This window comes from Watersipora subatra, chromosome 1 (assembly GCF_963576615.1).
Source record: "Watersipora subatra chromosome 1, tzWatSuba1.1, whole genome shotgun sequence".
Classification (NCBI taxonomy): Eukaryota; Metazoa; Bryozoa; class Gymnolaemata; order Cheilostomatida; family Watersiporidae; genus Watersipora; species Watersipora subatra.
Window position 1 is genome coordinate 15,137,639 of NC_088708.1, and position 24,084 is coordinate 15,161,722.

Here is a 24,084-nt window from a genome sequence, read left to right on the forward strand (position 1 = left end):
TTCCCCCACTCAAAACGACTGCTTCAATAGCAAAGCGAAACTGCTGACAATATGATCAATTTGTGGACCGCTTTTCAGGTAAGTAGTTCACATGACAAGTAAACCAAAAAAGCTTTTGACATTGAGTTTTAGCAACACCAATTATTATGCTGCATAAGTAGATAGGACATAACTTCACAGCACCACAATTCAATTTGGTTGTTGTAACAAACATGTAGGAAGTGGTTGTATATATAATTTAGTAAATTTGTCTGCATCTACTCTATTCGAGCCATAACTAGCAAAAACAAAGCAAACCACAAAACATCTCCCTAAGCTAGTGTTATGTTAACACCAATGTGAGAACTGAAGCTTTCTTAGTTACAGTTTTTAATCATGTTTTCTTGAAGTTTTTGAATTTTATCGTAGCTGTATTTTTAACTCCATAAAACCTTAACCTGTAAATAAAATAAAACTTGTATTAATATTCTTCTTCTCCTCAGCTAACAATCACAAAAAATGAAAACTACAAATGAAGTGTGTGTTTCGGTATGCGTACGCCTGATTTTGAGAATGGATACTTTGCGGTACAAATGATTGTAGATGTGCTCGCTAATATATAGCAAACGCAGTTGCGTTTCTAATGTATATGTAATTGCTGCGACTTACTCCGGAGCATAGGAAATAAAAGTGCAAAGGCTAAAAGTAAATGTTGCAGATTGATGTCGCTAGGATTTTGGTAGATCTATTTTGATACATGAAAAACAAATTTGTTTTAATCTACAGGTTTGTTGTATTTATGTATTATGATGCATAGTTTTGCTTTTGTAAGCAAAAGACTACATATAAACATTAAATATGACTCATAAGCTGTTTGATTTCTTTGCGACCACTAATTGCCAATGGCCACTGCAATTTTAATAGATCGCGCTCGTTGTGATCTCACACTTGAAGACATGGAATCTTAACAGTTTTATGTTGTTGTACCAGGTTGTATTGTTTGCATATTTTTGCTCGTACGACGCTAGCCACCATGTAAGGCGAGCAGCTCAAGCATCACACCATGTGTGAAACCGACGCTTTCGGCTCCTTCATCACTCAGTGTTTTGCTGAAGGCTAGGTACATGAACGGAGCATCACGTAAAACGATTCCTTGTGCGTTTGAAACCTGCTCTTTATTGGTGTATTGGCAGACAACTCTGAAAGCATATATTTAAAATAGTTCATGAGCTTATATGTAGCCGATTAGTTATCACTCTATGTGTTAGACTCGCAATGTGTAAGCTGTGCGTGTTAGACTAATTCATTGAAGGAGGGCTAAGGGCTATATATATTATCCTTCTTTATGATCAAAGGCTGACATTTATGTGCTGTTGTAGGTGACCCCCTGACATTTTACGTTTCATACTGTGATTGCATATTTTGGAATATATTAAATTAGCTACAAAAAGCATGTTCTGAAAAGAAGCTCATTTAACAACAATGAGAGCTTTTTGGAATAGTTGAGACTTATAAGCTCTCTACAAGCTAGCAGTCTATTTTCATGTTGATTATAGAGACTCGAATACTCCTATTGTATAGAAGTGTGCTCTAGTATAAGTGCTCAAGATGGTTTCGGAGACAATGTGTGATGCTAGCTGTTATAGATAGTGATTAAGAACGATCTGAGCATGATCAAAATTGATTTGTTTATTCAATGAATATATAATATATATATAATTCACAGCCTGCAACCAACTATTCATTCTTAAAGGTTGACTTGCAACAAAATTCACATTACAGTTATTTGGTATCAAAAGATTCACCATGTCATACTCTGTTGTGTTGTAGGTGTCAAATACAGGGAAATGCGATTACCAGCTCTTAAAAGCTCAAAAACGAAAAGCCGCCGTAGATTGGAATCTGTTTATTTATCTGACGTAGTCATTCCAGTTTGGTTATCGTCTTGTCACATATGTTCTCACGTGAATTGAAAGGCCAATAAAAAGCTTAATGTAAAACTTATCGTAGCACTAGTTTATGACAAACACTTCGGGTTTTACCGAAGACCCCGTATCAAATATAGATGCTCGCTACTTTACAGTTTTCTTTCGGCATTATTCAATCGTCAAGTCGAAATCTGATCACGTGACCCAATACTTCGCAAATAATTTTTGCAGCTCTTTTCGGTTATCACAGGTAACCAACAGGCTCGTCATGATTATCAGACAATGATATATACTCCTTCGAGGTAAGGTTAAAAAGTTTAACAAATTTTTACGGTAAGTTATAAGATATCAGTGCTAAAAGTGACAGCATTACAATGACGATAAAACAGACGCGTAGAAACAATAGACATGGTTTTATTGAATGCGTGAAGTATATTTGTGAAAATATTTCGACGAATGAGGTTGCATGAAAGTGTAAACAGAAACCATCCTGTAACAACTACGTCCCATTTGAGCCATTTTGGAAAGCGAATCCAAACTAGGGCGGTTTCGTGTGGCTGCGATTAACTGTTCGTTTTTGAGCTTTTAAGAGCTTGTAATCACATTTCCATATATTTTGCACCTACAACACAACAGAGTAAGACATGGTGAATCTTATGATACCAAATAACTGTAATGTGAATTTTGTTGCAAGTTAACCTTTAAAGTAAGTTTTGCTGAATTTGCCGCAGCAAAAGCTCGCAGCTCCTTATAGACAAGCAAAACCATTAATTAGAAAATAGATATAAGAAATGCTGTATTGAAACACAACAATAAATAAAAATTGCATACAATTATGGATTGCCTACAATAAGCAATTATATTGAATCATAGGATTTATATTTGCAATCAACCAAGCAAAATACCTAAGTTACTTTGTGAGCCCCTAGTTAAGCTAAGTAAAAGTGTCACTCCCAGGTTATGTCATTGAGTCATATTATTTCTTGGTTATTCAAGTCACTTGTCATCTATTTAATAATCTTCATTTCCTTTTTAACTCAATAACATACATTTTGTATCGTATAGAGGTATTTATAACAACATACATTTTGTATCGTATAGAGGTATTTATAATAACATACATTTTGTATCATATAGAGGTATTTATAATTACATACATTTTGTATCGTATAGAGGTATTTATAATAACATACATTTTGTATCGTATAGAGGTATTTATAATAACATACATTTTGTATCGTATAGAGGTATTTATAATAACATACATTTTGTATCGTATAGAGGTATTTATAATAACATACATTTTGTATCGTATAGAGGTATTTATAATAACATACATTTTGTATCGTATAGAGGTATTTATAATAACATACATTTTGTATCGTATAGAGGTATTTATAATAACATACATTTTGTATCGTATAGAGGTATTTATAATAACATACATTTTGTATCGTATAGAGGTATTTATAATAACATACATTTTGTTTCGTATAGAGGTATTTATAATAACATACATTTTGTATCGTATAGAGGTATTTATAATTAGCTACTGGGTTGATAATTGAGTTACTTACTCATAGCCATTACAAGTCTCTACTGCATTCAACTTCTTTGCATCTCATTTTATATTACATACAAAGACTCATCCTCTATTATATTACATACAAAGACTCATCCTCTATTATATTACATACAAAGACTCATCCTCTATTCGAAGGTCCTTGCAACAAAACCCACTCTTATGTATAACTAGCTCCACAGCCCGGCGTTGCTCGGGTAATAAAAAAGTCTTTGGACAGAAAATTGATATGTATTTAACATATAACAACATTTGCCATTCTAACTTTCAAACTACATATCATGAGAAAAGTACTTTGTGTCGTTGAAATAAATTAAGAGAAAAAATGAAAAAAACTGTCAAGATTTTCAAACTTTGTCAAACAACTGTAACTTTCAAACTTCATACCATGAGGAAAATTTTTTGTGCATGTCAAATAAATTAAAAAAGAATAAAACAATTATAAACGAGTTTAAATGTGAAATAATTAGCAAGTAATAGCTAAATTGTCTGTTTTTCGGTGATTACAATAAAAGATGATTTGGTAATGATACAATTAATAAGAACTGAGAAAACAAAATATAAATCCTGAATATGTTGAATTAATAATAACAATTTTTGCATAGAAGTGGGTGTATAAAAAGGTTATTGTTCCACCAGAAGCTATCCATCAAAACTTTGAATACGGCAATACTGGTACCTCTCAATACTGTATCGTATTTTCTTTGTCTGACCGAACGGAGGGAGAATGCTGAGGCTCTCTTTACGGAGGTAATACAATTGTCCGTGTGAAAAGATCTGGCCTTGACCGCGGATATAGCAATTTAACCTTATGAAAAACCGAAAATAGAAGTTCAAGAAAACACCAAAAAGCATCATGTTTCATAGAGTTAATAAAATTCATAGTTTCAAATAATACATTATTTAGCGTATGCTTATGCTATATGGTATATGATAGCGACTTAGATCATTATGCCTTGTATGGCTCAGTGGTAGAGCGCCTAGATTTTAAACTTGCGGTAGCAATCTCTGTGAGTTCAAACCAACAGATTGCGGAATTTTAATTCCAAGATTTTAATAGCTATAGATGGACATATAAATACAATGAAGACACAGACAAACTGAGAACTATATATGTAGATGAATAGGCTTTATGTCTTATGGTTGTTGACAGTATGATTATGTATGAGTTTGCTTTCATGCCCATGACTTATAACAATTATTAAACAGAAACATGTGTATTTTACGTAAGTCTTTCATGTTGCGACGTGAAGAATCAATTGATATATATTTATATTGGCCTTTGTAAACGTTTGCCATAAACACAATCTAGGTAAGCTATTTTCATTTCTATGACCCACCCATGTCTAGTCAGCTACTGTTATATGCTCTCAGCCTTGGTACATCCATGGTTACCATGGTTACCCTCTAGGATACTACTACTTATTTATAATTTTAACTGCTGCTCTTTAGTGATACATTTGAAGCGGATAAGCCAAAATGTGAACCATTATGTTGTTTCAATTGGTTTGACTCAGCTGTTTATTTTTTTCTGGATACACATCAGTAACAAACATTGATTCACTAGACTTTGATGCAACAAATACCCGAAACAACTTGTACACACATAGCTGTACTAATGTTATAGATTGTCATGTTTCTATAAAAATACTACTATTATCAAATTGATAGCCAAACAATGCTGACAAGCCTAGTTCCATTAATTTATTTGACATAAATAAATTAAACTTCTGTTTAACTGTTTAACATAAATTTAAACACATTAATTCCTGCAGGTGCCACATCATTGATATTTATGTCACGCATCAATTCTTATAATAGTTACTTTTTGTAACATGTAGCTGTCTTTCATCGCAAGAACTATTACGCATATTTGGTTTACCATTCTACTGACTCCAACATTGTATCTTGGTAATGTTACACTTAATAAGTGATTAAATGCTTAAATTTTTTTTAAAACTTTTTCGTTGTACTTAACCCATAGGGAAAATTAGATTTAGCGGCCTTACATCTTGCAAATGTTTTGCATGGATATTTTTCGTGTTTAATTGTGTCATTCCCAGGAAAAAAGCAACTTTGAGCGAATCTGTAAGTGCATTCACCAAAGCCTACCTGTAAAAGTATTCACTGCACTCTTGTAGCCTGATTATTTGCTTAGCAGGCAGCAACACTTAATTCTTCACTACCGACTTATAAGGTGACGAATCAAATACAATATTACTAACAAGTTGATCTACTGATGTTCTATGGTCACTCTAGTCTTGGCACTGCTTTAGCGATAAACAGCAATGTGAACATTCTCTTGTAGCATATCGTTACTTTAGCTTTGAAATTATATTTTTACATTCATGACTTATATAAACAAACTTATTGGAGTGGTATAGATGGTTTACTACATTTTATGCACATTTTAAAACTTTGATGTTTAAGGTAAACACCAAGTAATTTGAATAAATGTTACTATTGTCTTTTTGTTTGAATGGTTATTTGAAGACAAAACGACACATAAATCTTCATTTTTTACAGCTCGTTCTTCTGCCTTTTTGTACTAGTCTTTCTCTGAGTAGCTAAACATTTTACAAACTGATTTGTAACTCTGAATTGGAACTAATGAATGTGACTCATGACATTTCAATAATCTTCAGTCTATCAGCTGGGTGGGTGACTTATTAAATGCTCACAAAAAGTTATAGAGACACATGTGTAACTTAGAGATTTATGTCAGTATGAATTTAGTGGAGTTCCTTGCATGCAATATAAAATGTACCATTCTCCGTTTTCTTAGCTTGATCACATTTTGAATAAACATATTTCTTATGTTTGAACCTAACTTTCATCTCACATGAGCATATGTGCACAAAAACATTAATGTAATAGTTTTTGGTGAAATCCTGTAACTATCTATGCTATAATCACAAAATGATGTGAAAACTAGCTATCCACTATAAATGGCCAAATATTATAAGAAAGTTATGCATTCTTGGAGCCGCATACATGTATATATACGCACACAATTAATAATCCGATTGTTTTCAATAAATCAAAATATTGACATCATTATTATTTCGACTTTTAGTAAATTACACTGACAACTAGAATAAACCATACTCGACAAAAAAGAAAACATTAATATACAGCTAGATTAAATACCCTCACTTGTTAATGACATGATCTCTATTTACACCCTAGGACAAATATGTTCTATTTTAATAAGTATATCGACAAACCTAGATGACAGTGGTAAGAGTAACTTATGGCAGGAATCAACAGGAATCTTATTTTCAGAATCTCTTAAAATTCCAAAATCTTTGTGTTAGTCGTGTAAATATTGAATAATATTTTTAACAAAAAATTTAGATGAGAATATCACTTTTATTGAATGTGTATTAGCTTCAATGCAAATATATTAATTACCTAAATATGAATTTGAATTCAGCTGGAGATGTACCTAGAAAATTATATAATGCCATAAAATTGGGTACTAAAAGGAAGCTACATATATATTGTATACTAATGTACAGACTATTGGTAAGTTAGCCTTTTGACATATACATGCTTGAGACACACAAAAAAATGGTAGAATTTATGAAGAAAATAATAGACTGTAAAGAAATAAGTTAATTCTAAAAATTTTAGTATTTACAAAATTTGCAATATTATGTACGCAGTCATGCTTAAACCTCAGGCTATTACTACTATATATGTATATATTGAAAATGAACTAACTAATAATATAGGTAATGAATTTTGTATCAAACAATGCCCTAACCAGCCTTAGACTGATCAACTGCTTAATTGTAGCTTGAATGCCAAACAAAGTATACACTTTACAATACATAGCTTTGCAAAAGGTATTTTGAAATCAGACTATAACAAATATATTAACACTTTCATTTGATCTATCAGTATTATTCTTGGTTAGAGGTGATCGCTAAAACATCTATAGAGCCTAAGAGGTCTCCAAAACGAAACAACCTTCGAACTTTAGTAAAAACTTCTATGTATCGATGTATCAATGGCCATTAGGTTAGGAACGGAAAAGCAAGAACAGCTGTTTACCAATCTCAATACATCTGCAATGTTAATTTGAGCAGCTCTAGTACATGTGTGTCCTAAAATAATAGTAAAACTGCAGTTATGAGTTTTGTTAAATATCAGCGCTGGGAAGACTGGGTTTTCTGTTTTCAGATGACGAGCTAGGTGAAAGATGCTGAGTCGGGCTGTGTGTCGCGCATCTTTAGCACTAGGCCAATCTTCTCGGAGACCTAGTTTTTTAATGAAAATCTATCCTCTAAAGAATCTCCCAGCTCATCCAGGGTTGTATCTCAGCACTTCCTGCCCGAGGGATGGCAAGAATGTGTATTATGGCTTCACTCAAAAAGAGAACCAGCGGCACGGAGTGTCGAGGTGGTATGTTTGGTTCATCCTTGGCGCTACTGTCACCATCTTGTTCGCGTAAGTATATACAGTAGATATGCATGGCTATCACTTAGCGCTTGTCTTGCGCTAGTTCTAACTGGGAGCTCTAATTTTTAGACTTATCACCTCATGGATTCGGTATCAGTTATAGAGAAGGATTTCTAGGCATCCACTGATTTCTATTAGTGCTGCACGATAAACCAATATCATTCGATGTGACGATATATTTCAGTGGATGATTTTATATTTGGTCAGTTTTCAAATCGATATGAATATCGAAACCAATATTTTATCAAAATATCGGCTTATTTTATTTTGCAAAACTGGAGTTGTCCATTCTCTTTATTGTAAAGAGGGGACAACTCCTGTTTTTCAACTGATATTGACCAATATCTTCTCATATCGTTCGTGTTAAAGCCCAACACTATATATTGAAAGATGACAACTCAGACGTTCGATATTTTTCGATATTCGATATATTTAGAGACCAAATAATCAAATGTACACGCAAAGATATCGTGCAACACTAATTTCTATACATATAAAACAATGTCACGATTATGCTTTCATGACCTTTACTTTCATGTCACTTGAACTTAACGTTTGAGAATGTCTTCATTCTCTGTATTATGTGCAAAAGTGCATCTATAGACTATGAACAATTTATGTAATATCTAGTACTCAAGCATTGCTCATTTAGAGAACTTCGGTGTTTTTAATAAAATTTATTAATTTAGTCTTTTCTATATAATGATCTAACAAGTATGCTCTGCTACCATGTAGGACACGCTTGAACAGACATTTACTTTGTCTATGAAACATACTTGTTTCAGAATGCTATCTTTGTCGTAGTATTATGCTTGTCACTAATTTTGTTTGCATGAATAATTAATGATAGGGATAGAATTGGAGTTCTCTGATACGTGTGAAATACGTATCTCTGAAAATATCTATGACTTTCTAAATTACCGTTTTTGTAGTTTTACACTAGAATTATTAACCATTTATGACGATCAGAGCAATTTATAATTCGATTAAATAAGAAACTGTTTGTATAGCATAGACTACGTAACAAATATTAAAACTCAAGATAAAGTTGCAAGTCATGGTTAAAAATTTGTAACAGTATGAATATAATCTATATATCACCAACTGTCTGTTGTAACAGTATTAATATAGTCTATATCTCAATAACTATCTGTTGTAACTGTATCAATATAGTCTATATCTCAACAAATGTCTGTTGTAACAGTATCAATATAGTCTATATCTCAACAACTGTGTGTTGTAACAGTAGCAATATAGTCTATATCTCAACAACTATCTGTTGTAACTGTATCAATATAGTCTATATCTCAACAACTGTGTGTTGTAACAGTAGCAATATAGTCTATATCTCAACAACTATCTGTTGTAACTGTATCAATATAGTCTATATCTCAACAACTATCTGTTGTAACTGTATCAATATAGTTTATATTTCAACAACTGTCTGTTGTAACTGTATCAATATAGTCTATATCTCAACAACTGTTTGTTGTAACAGTATCAATATAGTTTATATCTCAACAACTATCTGTTGTAACTGTATCAATATAGTCTATATCTCAACAACTGTTTGTTGTAACAGTATCAATATAGTCTATATCTCAACAACTATCTGTTGTAACAGTATCAACATAGTCTATATCTCAACAACTGTCTATTGTAACAGTATCAATATAGTCTATATTTCAACAACTGTCTGTGCTAGCCGATATAGCTATAGATTTAGTACTTAGTGCAATCTGAGCTGGTTTTATTCAGTAAGTGAATTGAAGATGAACATACAGTGAGTTATAATACCAACCTTTTTACCTGCTCATTTTTGCTGACCACTGCAAGTTGCCTCTCAATTCAACTCTTCTATTATTTTTATGCTATTTTTACATGATAGGACACTCTAGCTCTAACATACAACTAATGAGTAGCACTGTGGTAATACATTTATAGTGAGTGGTACTGCTTCACTCTTGTACTTACATAATAGATAGTACTGCCCAACTCTTGTACCTTCATAGCGAATACTGCTTCATTTGTGTACCTTTAGTCAATAGTACTGCTTCATTTGTGTACCTTTATAGTCAATAGTACTGCTTCATTTGTGTACCTTTATAGTGAATAGTACTGCTTCACTTTTGTACTTACATAGTAAATAGTACTGCTTCACTCTTGTACTTTTATAGTGAATAGACCTGGCTGACCTTTGTACCTTAATGAGACAGTACCATGCATTATGAATTATAGCGCGTGGTATTGTCCTATTCTGATGTTAACATAAATATCTCTAATGGCAACATATTCACTTTTGTAGAAAATGTTTTCTACCACTTGTCTTACACTGTACTGCACATGTTCCCTCCTAGCAAATAGCATAGGCAAGACTAACATTAGTTTTTACTTGAGTAAGACATCAGCAATAAGGAACCCAAACTAGTCTATTGTGCTACTTGATGTTCTACAGAGCCTCGGATATAATAGAGTGGTTGGGGCTGGATGTGGAAGGGCGTGAGACAATCAGTGACAAGAGTGGAACAGAGGATGACTCATCTAGTTGTGGTGAACAAGAAGAAGACACCGTTGTGGAAGGAAAGAAGAAACGCAAAAAGACAACATTTAAGGAGAAGAAGGTCGGTAAAGCAAGCACCAGCTCACCACCTAAATTGCAATATATTGGTTTACAAGTTATCGATTCCTTTTTACTTGCTAATCTGCCCTCGTCACTTTTTCTCTCTCACGTCACTCATTTACTTCCTACAGTTACATAACTACCTTCATTACCTGTCTATACAATGTGACTATTTTTCATAAGGTAGGCAACTCTTTTGGTTAGCCATTTGTCCTGTTCAATTTTGTTCCACTTTTGTCAGGTTATGGAGTATGAAAACCGGATTAGAAACTACTCGACCCCAGACAAGATATTCCGGTATTTTGCAACGTTGAAAGTTAAACAAGGGCATAGCGATGAGATATTTATGACACCTGAGGACTTTGTACGCTCCCTCATGCCTGGCTCTCTTCAACCAGAAGGTCTGCCCTGTACACATCACTCTATGGTAGCATAGAATGCATTTATATCTCATGGGTGATATTACATGTAAACTGTTGTTTGCATTTTTAGAGTATGGCCTGGACAAGTTCAGACGATTTGATCCCAAGGTAACGTATCAGAATTTATTAATTGGAATCTTCTAAAACGATATCACTCTATGCGATAGAATATATATTATATTGATAACTCTATGCGATATTTTATATAAAGTGAATCTCTAAGATTGTCGCTAGCTTTATATTTTTTTTCAGTTTTGCATGTTCATTGAAGAGTGTCTGTGTGTATAATGTATGTAACTTGTGTCTGACCTGGGAGTGTTAGAGAAAGCCTTGTGCTGTTTTATGAATAATTTAAAAAAACATTTGGCAACGTCTAACGCCATCTGTGTGAATACAGCAGTCAATGGTTGGCAGTCTTCTGTGTATTGTTTCTTCCTCTTTGTTGAATGTTTTGTGTGAATATATAAACTGGTATCTCATGTAATGTACTGTAGCTTCGAGTTTGTTCTCTAGTTTAGTTTTGGGATTTTCTTCTTACTCAGATTTATGGAAAATGTGAGGGAACAACTTCAAGAGACTCCATCTACTTCTATTATTACATGTTATGCCACATCTGTTCCATTTAATTAGCTTATAAATCACATGCATAAACTGAGCTAATTTTGTGGGCTGGTCAGTTAGCTAGAACCCATCTGCATTTCAATAATTAAATACTTATTCACAGAAGGTATTATACAGCTTCTCTGCTTGACTGTAAATTAGGTTTGAGTTGGGAGTAGAGGCCTGGTTAACCATTCTAAAAAAGTTTAATGCGGTGCTGGTGTAGGAGTTTCTGAGGGTTTCCAACTGGGATTATGTCTTCGAAGTTAGGATGTTCGTCTTCTATATAAATTTATCATTTTTTCTTTTATTCTCTTCCTGCTGTTTTGCCGTTTCGTGTAAAGCTTTTGTCTAATCTTACGTTTGTAATTTTTAGGTGGACAGTTTGTCATTGGTAAGGTTTGGTGGTTTTTAATTGATTTTGACAGACTTTGCCTTAGTTCACACTTGAGTGCGTTCAATCTTAGTTTAGACTCTGAGATTTCACTTTCTGTTATGTTATAATGAATCACTCTCTTCAACTTTATCGACTTCCCACTACGCCACTGAGTTCTCTATATATTCGCTTGCATTTTTGAGTGGCATGACACCATTTGACAAGTTTGCTAGCAGATGTGCTAGATACGTATTTACGTACAAGTCTGCATTTAGATAGGTCTTTTAGCCAAACATCATTTTTGTTGTTTACAGCTGAAAGAGATGATTTATAAGGTTGTAACTACGTACTGGTATTGTTAACAGCCATAATAGCCTGTATTTTTCTTCCTTAGCTGTATTAGCACGCTTCAGTAATGCCCCCTGATAATTGTGCCCGTCTAGACCAATGCCCAACTTATGCAAAGTGTGCCCACGTGTGGATCACTCCCTGTTTGTGTTATATGCATAACGCTTGACGGCTCGGCTATTGATGTGTCATTGTTACCCTTTATCAGGATATAACTACCAACAGGGCTAGTGTCTTAAGGATTTGGTATCTGCACATGTTACTCTAACTATTTGGGTAACTTATCAATCTGACGGCTGAGGGGCTTGGATAGCTTCGGGCTTAAACTAAACAAATGGTTACACATTTCGCTTTCTCATCTTTAGCAAGCTATGTAGCTGTTAATGCTCAAAAAGTTAGTAGCTAAAAAGCTGCAGCTAGTACATCATGACGTGTGGCATACAGTTGGTTTAGCTACGGTAATCAATGGTACTGGACCAGTTGGTTAGTCACACAAGTTTTATAATACGTGTCAATAATTAGTTTTTACTAGAATATGAAAAATAGTACAGCTGAGTAAGGTATTATGGAGTTATCTACTTCTGGGAAAATGATATACAGCATGTGCTTACTTTCACTTTCATTCTTGCTTGTTCACGCTTATTCTAATGTTTTCAATTATGATTATACGATTTTATGCACAACGACTTTCTGGCATTCTTCATAACAACTATAAGGCGTAGAAGAGAATATCTTATAAGCATGCTCTTTTTGAAATATTTCTGTCGATAGGCTGGTCTTAGCAGCCATAGAATTGTTCAAGTAGCAATACTTGGGTTCTACATGGCAAATGAATTCTGATACATATTTTGACTGATTCCAATCTGGATGTTAACATTTTCAAGGATGACAAAATTGAGCTACGTGAAGGCAGCATATTTTATCATCTGGAGAAACACGGGCTCATCTCTTTCTCAGACTATATTCTGCTTCTTACTCTATTGTCAAGTAAGTACCTCTTTCTCAGACTATACTCTGCTTTTTACTCTATTGTCAAGTAAGTACCTCTTTCTCAGACTATACTCTGCTTCTAACTCTATTGTCAAGTAAGTACCCATGTACTAACCTGTATGTGGGTGATTTATCCTACTTTGATACAGCTGGTTACTAACAGGTTCTCCTAAGGTTTCACTATCACTTTGAGGGACCGTACTGTTGTGAATTCTTGTTATGGAACTTAGAGACGTGTCAATTTTAAGAATTTTCACTTTTAGCTAATGCTTTTATGTTTTGTTTGCTTCAAGATGATCTTTGTTGCATCAGTCAGGAACACAGTCTACCGCCCTCAGTCGGTGTGTTATTAGGCAGTCTCCTTTATTAAAATATGAAGACACACTCGAACTTAGATACAATTTCCTGCAATGAACGTAGATCTAAAGAGGATCTTGAATGATATACTGATTACAAAAGGGTTGAGGTTCACAGTATTCTTTCATTACAAGAATTTGCTGGCACACATCAAACTCAGCGGTCCTGCTTAGGCTGGACTTAACAGAAATGATCAACTTCTAGATTGCTCACTTTTTGGCCCGTTGGTCTAAAAATATTCCCTTACAGTTGATGATGATAACAAGTTTATTGCAGACTGAATTTACTCAGTTTGATTTTTGCAAGTATCGTACCGCTGGATTTTTGCAGCTCCACCAAAGCAGTTTGAATTGGCTTTCAAGATGTTTGATCACAATGGTGATGGCAATTTGGACAGAGCTGAGTATGAGAAGGTAGGTGTTGTGTTCTCATGTCCTGATATTCCGTTGGTTATAATCACCCTATAAGCTGTTAGTCTGTCAACACAACTCCTCTCATATCAGCACAACCAGTAATATGTTGTACACACAGGTTCAGGCTATCATAAGGTCACGCACTACTGTGGGACAGCGACACAGGGACCATGCCAACACTGGAAATGTCATTAAACCTGATGTAGATGGGGCATTGAGTCATTATTTCTTCGGCCCAAATCTTGATGAGAAGTTATCATACCAGAAATTCATCGGCTTTCACAGAGACATTCATGATGAGGTCCTGTGGATAGAGGTAAGAGAGTAAGTCAGTGTTTTTATTCCTCCGGACTTCGGAATAAACCATATTCTCTGTATTAGACATGAAACTATCCATTAGACGCTGTTTCAGTTCCACAAGGTGGCTGAACTCGAAGGTGACGCTCACACTATCAGCGAGAGAGATTTTGCGCACCAAATCCTGATGTATGCCGGATTTTCTGATCAAAAGCGCATCAGTATTTGCAAGCGAATACGTAAAGAGTTCAAGAAAAGTGAGCGGGTAAGTTTTTTTCTGTGAAACTGGTGTTCTGTTATAGGGGCAAATATGACATGGACTATGAGTAGGAGCAGCAGGTCGGTAGTAAATCCAGTAACTGTCAGCTACTTTGCAAGAAGAATAATTATCACAGTGAAATACGAATGAGCGTAAAAGAAAGTTAAACATACCATAAGTTGTTGCCTCTTTTTTACCAAGAGATTTATTTGTAGCGCACTCAACAACTGTGGAAAGAATATATCAGCATGGTCTATCACAAACACTATGTAATTGATTTTGCAGGGCATCACATACAAGGAATACTATGACTTTGCTCAAGTACTGAAGAGTATCAACGAAATCGACACAGCCTTGACCTTTTACCATGTGGCCGGAGCCGCCATCGACAAAACCACATTTAAACATGTGGCTAAAACTGTAGCCAAGGTGCAAATGACAGATCACCTGGTAGATGTGGTCTTCGCCATCTTCGATGAAAACAGTTAGTGCAGTTGCTTAACTATCTATCATTTCATAAAGGCTGTTGTGTATATTAATGTGGGAGAAGCTAAAGCATAAGGAGCAGTGAATAAACTATTTTGTGGTATAGGCAACCTAAACCAAAGTCAGTCACATATACATACTGCGTATGGCTAGATCGCACTTTTAGGTAATGCAAATAATGCTTTCAGTTTATGAAACTGCCACCCATATTTCTCTTCTAATTCAAAATGGTTGTCATGGTGCACTAGAAAAGCACTAATCCTGTGTAATGGTCACTGGGTACGCATTAGTATTAATTTTACTATTGACAAATACTTCCTGCTGTCTACATTACTTGAATTACCATCATGGGCATTCCCACCACTCTAGTTACAATCCACTTCATGCGTATTTACTATTCATAATAACTACATACATGTATGTTGATATATGAATAGTTCAGGCAAGCTATTAGTTAAATTGTTGGATGCCAGCAAAGTCTTTTCTGTCATTAATGAAAGACAAAATGGTAATTAAAGTTATTGCAGATTAATTCTATAGCCTGGTCTGCATTGCTCATGTCGTAGGTGCAAATAAATTAACTTTTTTCAGAGGTTTTACATAGTGGGTTTTCATTACATTTTTTCCAGCGCTGCCCATGCTTTACACTTACACCTTTTTTCTCATGACCCTTGATCATAACTCATGCAAACATATACTTCTGGTTTTACCTGTTGCAATGAGGTCTAGAGAATTTTGTATTTTATAGAGCATGTTACTTCTGAAAATTCATCAGACTCCATTGTATAGCACTGCTGTGAACAATTTCTCACTCGCAATAGCTAATAGGCACATCATTACGTTATTGTGTTTTAGATGATGAGAGACTGAGCAACAAGGAATTCGTATCCGTGATGAAGAGGCGGCTAATGAGGGGCCTGGAGAGGCCTCGAGAAACAGGCTTTGCCAAAATGTTTGCTGCTGTGTCAGTATGCTCAAGAAGCATGGCAAACGAGACATGGCATCGATGGACTAGCAGCCATTCAGGAACTACATGAACCTTTATATTACATATTATTATATTACATATTATATTACATAATAATAACTACATATTTACATGTATATTTCTTTATATTTATTGACACAACACGATTATAAACTTTTAATGTCTGTCATGTTCAGGCAGAATAAATACGTTTGTAGTCACTCCAATGATTCAAACAGTCTCACTATCTGTGGCCTAAGGATAGCAGCTGCATACGCCAGGATATGATAGGAGAAGCAGGGAGGCTCTCCCTCGACCTGTAACATGAAAATGAGGCTAACTTTAGGTCTCGGCTACATGTTGGTGATTGTGATAGGATAGACTGCACTTGTTCGAAAAAAATTGAAATTTAGTTTTACATGCCAATAGTAGAGCAAAGTTGCTATAAAACTATTAGATTATTAGGTGAGAAAGCTGTATCACTCAGTTGTATTTATACTAAATGTGATTAGGGCTGATAATCGTGACTCGCTAACAAATTCTGAGGTCAGTGTTACTTTTCATAAAACTTGAAATGTTGATATTTTTGAAAACATAAGTTTTTTAAATTGCACAACCTCAAGACTGCTGAGGACACTTAGTACGGCAGATAGGTAGCAGTAGGTGCTATATTCTGGTCATCGGATCTGGTGGACTGAGAAATGAGTTGATTTACAAGCAGCTCTATAAACAAAAACCAATGGTGAAAGATATCTCGAATTGACTATTGATTTTGAGTATTTGGCACAGTGGAACCAGCCCCACGATAGAGAGGTAATTTGGCACAGTGGAACCAGCCCCACGATGGAGAGGTAATTTGGCACAGTGGAACCAGTCCCATGATAGAGAGGTAATTTGGCACAGTGAAACCAGCCCATGATAGAGAGGTAATTTGGCACAGTGAAACCAGCCCATGACAGAGAGGTGATTCGGCACAGTGAAACCAGCGCCATGATAGAGAGGTTATTTGGCACAGTGAAACCAGCCCCATGACAGAGAGGTAATTCAGCAATGCCATCTTACCTAATGCTTTACTCTTGTGAAACTTCATGGCTTCCAATGCTTCCGTGTGACTCGAGAAATCAACAAATGCTTTGCGAGTTTCCCACTTCTTTCCATTTGACACTCCTTTTCCAGTTCTAAACTGAATGCTAGCCGGTTTAATTGGAAAGAAAAATTCTGCTATACTCTGAAACATTCAGAAAAGAGTAAAAGTGATGGATTCTTGCTCAAGATTGGTCAATAAATTTTTGCTTTGCTGCTTCTCATAGTTGCCAACATAATCATTAGTACAGACTCTATAACTGAGAAGTTGTAAGTCAATATGCAGAGAAATTGCTTAGCCAGTACCCTTCCTTAAACTCAACGTAAAGTACTGACTAGTCGGTGCTAACAGTCTCTTTAACCGCTAGCCATGTGTCAAGCTTTGACTGCCACTGCAGAGAAGATGCCTTGGGATTCAATCATGGCCTATTGAGAGCAAATGAGAAGCTGAGATGCAATTACAATGGAACCTCTCCTTGCAAAAGCCTCTACATACGAAATTTTTAAGTTATGAAAAGACTTGTGAAAAACTGCTTCCACTTACGAAAGACCTTGCGCACTTTGGCCCATTTGGTTGTTTCGTCCCTTTGACGGTTTACTTCTCGTGAATATGATATAGAACGCGTTTCACTCAGTTTTTTTTGTCAGCGTAAGTCCATAAATAGCAAGCGTTTTATTTTCACTTGTTCTATAATTGGGAGTTATCATATACCCCATATAGGGTAGCACAACTTTTATTTCTAGCAGTTCAAGTTTTGTTTTCCGTATGATTAGTTTTGTAGTTAGTGCCAATGTCTAGACAGCCAACGCCAAAGGCAAATAAACAAACATACTATTTATAGTTTTTATTCGCTGTTTCTTCGACGAATATTTTGGCTATTTATTGGGGTAATATAATTCTAAAATGTAATTGTTACAGGTTTTAACCAATTTATGCAGATGTTATATCTGAGTTTTGTGGAGGCTCATAAGCATTGAGGCTTTCAAATGATAAAATCGGTTTCTACTTTTGAAAAAGTTTCTCGAATGAATTACTTTCATAAATAGAGGTTCCACTGTATTTAATTCTGGATGACACGACACAATGTTCAAGGATCTTAAAAATCTGGTGCTGTTCGAATCAAAGTAAAATATCTGATACCTCTTCATTGGCACTCTTTGGTACAGTAACTACAGTGACAGAATGGCCTGTTTTACTTCTGACAGCCTCCATTGCATGCTGGGAGTTATTAAGTTCGGTCTTTGAGGATCTCATAACTAACGAAACAAGAAGAGAGTAGATGACTAAGATCGACCCGCATCACTAAAGCAGCATGATACTATCCATGTCACAAGAGATGACTGTGAACAGGATGTGCGTTAAAAGTGCTGTCACAAAAACAAATTCTCAATCAGCTTTTCATCCTAAGCTATTGCTGATTGCCCGAGCAGGAGATGAAATTTACTTCTCATCTCATACTATGGGACAAATACATCAAACACACTTTTATAAAGCTTTGGTAATCCAGTAGCAATGAACTGAGTGATATCAGAAATCTTTTCAAAAAACAATTACGGGGTATATTTTTTTCTGAACCAGTTATAGCAATCTACGTACGGCCTTCTTATATCAGATATATAAACGGTATGAAACTAAGGCTTATGCCTACATACAAGGCACCTGCCATGAGTTGTAGACTAGTCTGAGACCAAATGCAAGCGTATGGAAAAGTACATCCTGCATGGCAGTCCTCACTTCATGATTTTTATAAGGGTGAAGTGCTGGCTAAGAAAAATGACCGAGTCTGACAACAAAAGTCAAATATGACTAATAAACCCACACTAAACTTTATCAGATATTTATAAATGCATCTTAAAATTATGTTATAATACGGAGTGCACAAGTTGTTCCCAATAAACAACTTGCATAGGCAATTACAACCTAGTCACTGAATGTACGATGCTAACCAGACCAGCTGACTACCAACTAGACATCGCTGAATGGTACGAATCAGTTTTAAAGATAACAACCTTATAACAGCCAATACTAGTTTTAATCACTTACACACGTATTTAATACAAATGGTTGACAGTAAACCAATTTTTGTACAAAAATAATGCCATTTCATATGAATAGATACTCACCTCCTACAGCCATGTTTAACAAGGTTTCTCCATCAAGGAGTAATGCATTCTCCACATCATCTGCAGCTTCTAAGTTCACAAAGGCTTTACCGGTTCTCAGAGCTGAAGGAGACAGCGTCAATGTGATGCCTTCACTTCCACCAACTATGCGCAGGTCTGCAGCAATATAAAGAAATGATAATTCTGGTCTATCTAATGGAAATGCAAAGGTGAACAACGAGCTTTCAATAATGTCACAATTTACTAGGACTTCATGAACAAGGTATAATCTGGTGAGTTGACTAATCTATTCAACCAACAGACAACGTAAATAACCTCTGTGTTACACAAAAATATTGTGAATGGCTTGACAAAATTCATAAGTTTCTGTGCCAACGAAGTATGACATTTACCTTTGAGGAAATCCACCACATGCTGCTCTGTCACCTTGAAGTCTAATCTGGTCAGCTGAACATAGTGCGCAGTTTCAAAGTCTGAACAGGATGTAAAGTTTTGTCTATGGTAAAGAAGATAAACCTAGCATTAGGTAAAATAATGCTTCCTATGGGATTAAAACTCGTGACCGCCCTGTTTAGCAGCCTGAAGCTCTGACACCTGTGCCAGTCGGCCACCTTAAGGCATTTCCAAATAATTGTGCACACAGTTATACCCCGGAATTTTATCGACACGCATGATGATCTCTCAAGACATACAGGATTGCCAGGATACTAGCAGTGTCGTATAGTTTCACAGAGTCCCGTGACCAAAAGCCGGAAACAAAAACGTCCGATTCCAAACAAACCCGATCGACATACTGATCTCTAATGGAATATTCTTACCTCGCTCTCAACATTTCACTATTTTGCATTTACTTTACTTTATTACAAAAAATCATTGGTCGTTTCTTGTAGAAAATTTTGTCCTTTTTTAAATAGTGTATAATACAATAATCAATTTCAAAGGGACTGCCAATGGGAGTAATTTTTGTTGGTTAGTGTTGCGGCATCTCCATTATAACTTATATAAAACAATAGTGGGCGCGGCTTGTTTGCTTGGAGCCGTGCGAGCTTCGATATGCGCATCCGTTAGCAGCAAAACTCTGTGAAGTTATACAGCTCTGTACTGTCAGAGTCATATAGCTTTAAAAAGCCTCACGACCAAAACCGGAAACAAAAACGTCCGATTCTAAACAAACCCGATCGACATACTGATCTATAATGGAATATTCATACCTCGCTCTCAATACCGCTCTTTTTTGCATTTACTTTACGTTTTTACAAAAACGTTATTAGCACCTTTTTGTAGGAAATTTTGTTTTCTTTCAAATGGTTCATGATACAACAATCAATTTCAAAGTGGCTACTAATGGGAGTAGTTTTTGTTGATTAATGTTGCAACCTCTCCATTATAAGTTATATAAAAATAGTAGGCGTGGCCTGTTTGTTTGGAATCGAGCGAGATCCCGTATACGCTTCTGTTAGTCGCGGGACTCTGTGAAACTATACGGCTCTGGATACTAGGACATATAATTTATACTGAATTACATTAAGATATCGTAAACGAGAGACCCTGTAACGCATTTTTGATGTTGGGGGATTATGCTGAATGCCAGACTCACTGGTATGTTGTGAAAATCACAACACACAATCACTAATGATTTCACACATCAGTTTAAAACTGTTAAACTTCCACACACTATTGTCAGTGCGAAATAAAACACAGTAAGCACATAACAAAGTGCAAAATTCACTGATTGCTTATAGCCTGATAATACTGTGAGAAAGCCGCTTGGAACTTTTCTGAGCAGGGTCCTCAGTCTTTCGACTAATCTAGCAGCTAATTGCGGTTGAATTTCCTTCCTAACGCCACATGAGTGATTCCAACCACTGACTTACTGATCCTGAGTCAGCACTTCAACCACTAAATCACTACTGCTGTATCATGCCAACTCTTCTATTGACCTCCACATGAGTTTCTCACAGTAAGGCATGCTGACCCTATGAACTCATTTATAAACGTCAATGCTAATTAAGTAGGTTTAAATAGATTACATCCGAGCTGTTTCCAAATCACTTTTTCCTTTGTTGAAATCACATCAAATGCAGCATGATTCGATTAAAATCAAATCACTTGTTTGTGTGATTTGGAAATATTTAACAACTTGTTAGGTACAGAAACATCTAAGAAGAAAAGTAGATGTTTTACAAAATAGGCTAGGTTACCATTAGTATTTTTATTTTCATCAGTTGATGAAACTATGGTGTTATATATCATACTGCATACAAGTAATATTGAGGATCAATGATCTATTTCTTTCTTCACGATGTATCCATGGATGTGTTGGGCATATTTCATGTAATTTGATGGGAGAACAACAGTAAGTAAAATAAAATAATAAACAAAATTATTAACAAAGAGAAAATATTTCAAACTTTCATTTTATCCCTCACTTGTCGTAATTCATTACATTTCAAAAAGAAAAACTTTAAAAAAGTTAATCCGGATAGAGAAAACTGTCTTGGATGTAATATAAATACGCTTTTACTAGCCACTTTTTTTAGTGGAGCCAACATTGCTGAAAGAACATTGACTTTGATATGGTCAATGTTCTTTCAGCAATGTCGAACAATAGAACATAATCATTATGTTCTATCAATTTTATAAACAATGGCAAACTTAACAAGTTAGCTGGTAATAACAGAAAAATAAAGCGGTCTCTAGCAAAAAATTCATTTACCAGAACAAAAAAAATTATTTCATCAGTGTACAATAAATTCAGGCTACCGTGAGAATAACCTTGTGAAATTTCAACTGCTTAAAACCATCAGTAATAAGTATTCTCCGACTATTTATTAGTTCAATGCAAGCAAAACAGGCATTCTCATCATTTTAGACATTTTAAATTTGTATTGCTGGGAACTAAACTGGCAACCCAACTGGATTTTTCTATGTAAAAAGGGTGATCTGTCCATCTTGGCAGAACAAAAAAATATCTGCCTCAAAGCCTGTGTTGGGCACCTTTCGAAAGGAGTTTTGGCACCCTTTGAGCTGAAATCAACAAACTGGTTTTCTGGTCATCCACTGCAGCCTACCTGAAGTTATGGCACATCTTGGGTTGACTTTCTTTGCTATACAGCTAGTGTATAATCTAGTTTATACCGAGAGAGTGAATCTAAGAAAGCAGACTAGTTTGGCTTCAAACCTTGCTGGAGAAAGCTATCTATCTTGACCATAACTTGATAGAAAGCTTAGATAGCATTTGTCCTATTTTATCAGCGTGAGGAAATATATCGTATTGTGTCTCATACAGTTTTAGATACAGTAGGCCTATCCCTAAAACCATTATAATAGTATAATAATTTACCAGTAACTATTATATGATGAATACTATATTCTGAGAATAGTTCCAGGGACTAGCTATAAATTGCAAACCAACCAAAGAGTTATTACATAAAAACAGAAATGTTCAAATTAGAGAAAGGTAAGGACATCAAACAATTTCATAAAAAAACAGGCAACTTTCCTACCATTATTGTCTGCCACTTTGCGATTGGTTTTTCTAAGCAACGCATCTGTTGCTTGAATATATCATTGAAAGAGCATGGTAACTCGTATTAGCGTAACTTATTTTACCTGAACTGCCTGCGATGACAATTTCACAAGGATTCGGCTGCTTAGGATATCATAAACATGTATTTCCATTTTATAACCAATGCATTATTCAGCAAAAGATTGCATTAAAACAGGCTGTTAACAATTTGATTTGTTAATCAAATCCAAAATCTAAATCACTTTATTTTTCCAAATCAAATCCCAAATCACTTTTGCCTTTGTCCAAATCTAATGAACAAAAAATTGACTCAAATTACAAGGAAGTTTGTTTCAAATATTCAAATTACCCACGATTTGTACACAGCTCAGTATACACACTCATCACACGAGCTATCCTAAATGACCTCGGAACTGTTAATACTGTGTAGGTTTGGCTAGGTAAATTACAATACAAACTTACCTAAGAAGATTGCAAAGTGGCCAATTTCTTGATATCTTATGGCAACCTGAAAGTGAACACGACAAGTGCTACTATTAGTTGCTAGATGATGTAGAATTAGAAGGTGTATACCAAACCCGGAACACTTAGATAAAACAACAAGTTGAATCATTAAACACAGATATATAGTAGCTCTGTCTACATACACGAAGGTTTAAATGGCCACACAGGAAATGCTGAATGTGAAATGGCCGATAAGCAGCGTTGCATTGGTGTATCTAGCCGAACCTTTAGAACTTAGTCATCCGATTCATCTCCAGGTGCTTTTTCAAAGCTGCCAACAAAAACCAAAGACTATCTTTTACTTTATATTCTGTGACATATACCAGCACTAACATACCAAGGAAATACTATATTTTAAAATTGAATGCCAAATAGGCTAGAGCAATGTGATTTGGGTAGTATACCTCAAGTATGAAAACAGGGAGCCATTCAAGTCGCTTCGTTTTCAAATATTGTTTTTTCATACATTCGTTGTTGAAATTTACTAATTATCAATAAATTCCAAAAATAAATTACACACCTTCCGAGTTCTTGGATATATTAGCTCCATTTGCATTTACAAAACTGTGGGATGTTTATAATAACTACTCAACAAAAAGTGGAAGGAAACTGAGCAGCAACATCCCTACTTTAAAGAAACCGACACTCACCAAAATAGACTTCCGTCTCAAGCGAATTCTAAGTGATGTCTGATTTCAAATGAATTTTATTGATAATTATAAGTTACTATTATATAATCTGTTACCGCGAAGA

At 35.2% G+C, this 24,084-nt stretch overlaps 2 protein-coding genes across 4 annotated transcripts; one reads left to right on the plus strand and one right to left on the minus strand.

Annotated features, from left to right (window-relative positions):
* Positions 1-677: 677 nt before the first annotated feature.
* Positions 678-16,296, plus strand: LOC137385804 (calcium uptake protein 1, mitochondrial-like). Of its 3 annotated transcripts, XM_068072367.1 has the most exons (13): positions 678-765; positions 7,678-7,944; positions 10,412-10,577; positions 10,818-10,977; positions 11,069-11,106; positions 11,975-11,992; positions 12,289-12,309; positions 13,207-13,309; positions 14,000-14,082; positions 14,201-14,398; positions 14,495-14,644; positions 14,924-15,122; positions 15,980-16,296. In XM_068072367.1, exons 2-13 carry the CDS (start codon positions 7,697-7,699, stop codon positions 16,159-16,161), a joined length of 1,566 nt encoding a protein of 521 aa, XP_067928468.1. In that variant the 5' UTR covers positions 678-765; positions 7,678-7,696; the 3' UTR covers positions 16,162-16,296. The 3 variants fall into 3 exon arrangements, with proteins under 3 accessions (XP_067928468.1, XP_067928469.1, XP_067928470.1); XM_068072368.1 differs by lacking the exon at positions 12,289-12,309; XM_068072369.1 differs by lacking the exons at positions 11,975-11,992; positions 12,289-12,309.
* Positions 16,210-23,597, minus strand: LOC137385805 (heterogeneous nuclear ribonucleoprotein H-like). Its single transcript, XM_068072370.1, has 7 exons — positions 23,475-23,597; positions 23,290-23,335; positions 19,691-19,794; positions 19,299-19,454; positions 18,316-18,431; positions 17,154-17,319; positions 16,210-16,408 (listed from the first exon to the last, which is right to left on the minus strand). Exons 1-7 carry the CDS (start codon positions 23,536-23,538, stop codon positions 16,347-16,349), a joined length of 714 nt encoding a protein of 237 aa, XP_067928471.1. The 5' UTR covers positions 23,539-23,597; the 3' UTR covers positions 16,210-16,346.
* Between the last annotated feature and the right edge of the window lie 487 nt (positions 23,598-24,084).

Excerpts from the sequence above, each read along its gene's own strand:
- LOC137385804 (XM_068072367.1), top strand. The coding sequence starts at position 7,697 with ATGCTGAGTCGGGCTGTGTGTCGCGCATCTTTAGCACTAGGCCAATCT. Across the intron at positions 10,578-10,817 it reads CAACATTTAAGGAGAAGAAG|GTTATGGAGTATGAAAACCG; the intron begins GTCGGTAAAGCA and ends CACTTTTGTCAG. Across the intron at positions 12,310-13,206 it reads TGAAAGAGATGATTTATAAG|GATGACAAAATTGAGCTACG; the intron begins GTTGTAACTACG and ends AACATTTTCAAG.
- LOC137385805 (XM_068072370.1), bottom strand. The coding sequence starts at position 23,538 with ATGCAACGCTGCTTATCGGCCATTTCACATTCAGCATTTCCTGTGTGG. Across the intron at positions 23,336-23,474 it reads GTGGCCATTTAAACCTTCGT|GTTGCCATAAGATATCAAGA; the intron begins GTATGTAGACAG and ends GTTCACTTTCAG. Across the intron at positions 18,432-19,298 it reads GTTAAACATGGCTGTAGGAG|TTATGAGATCCTCAAAGACC; the intron begins GTGAGTATCTAT and ends TTGTTTCGTTAG.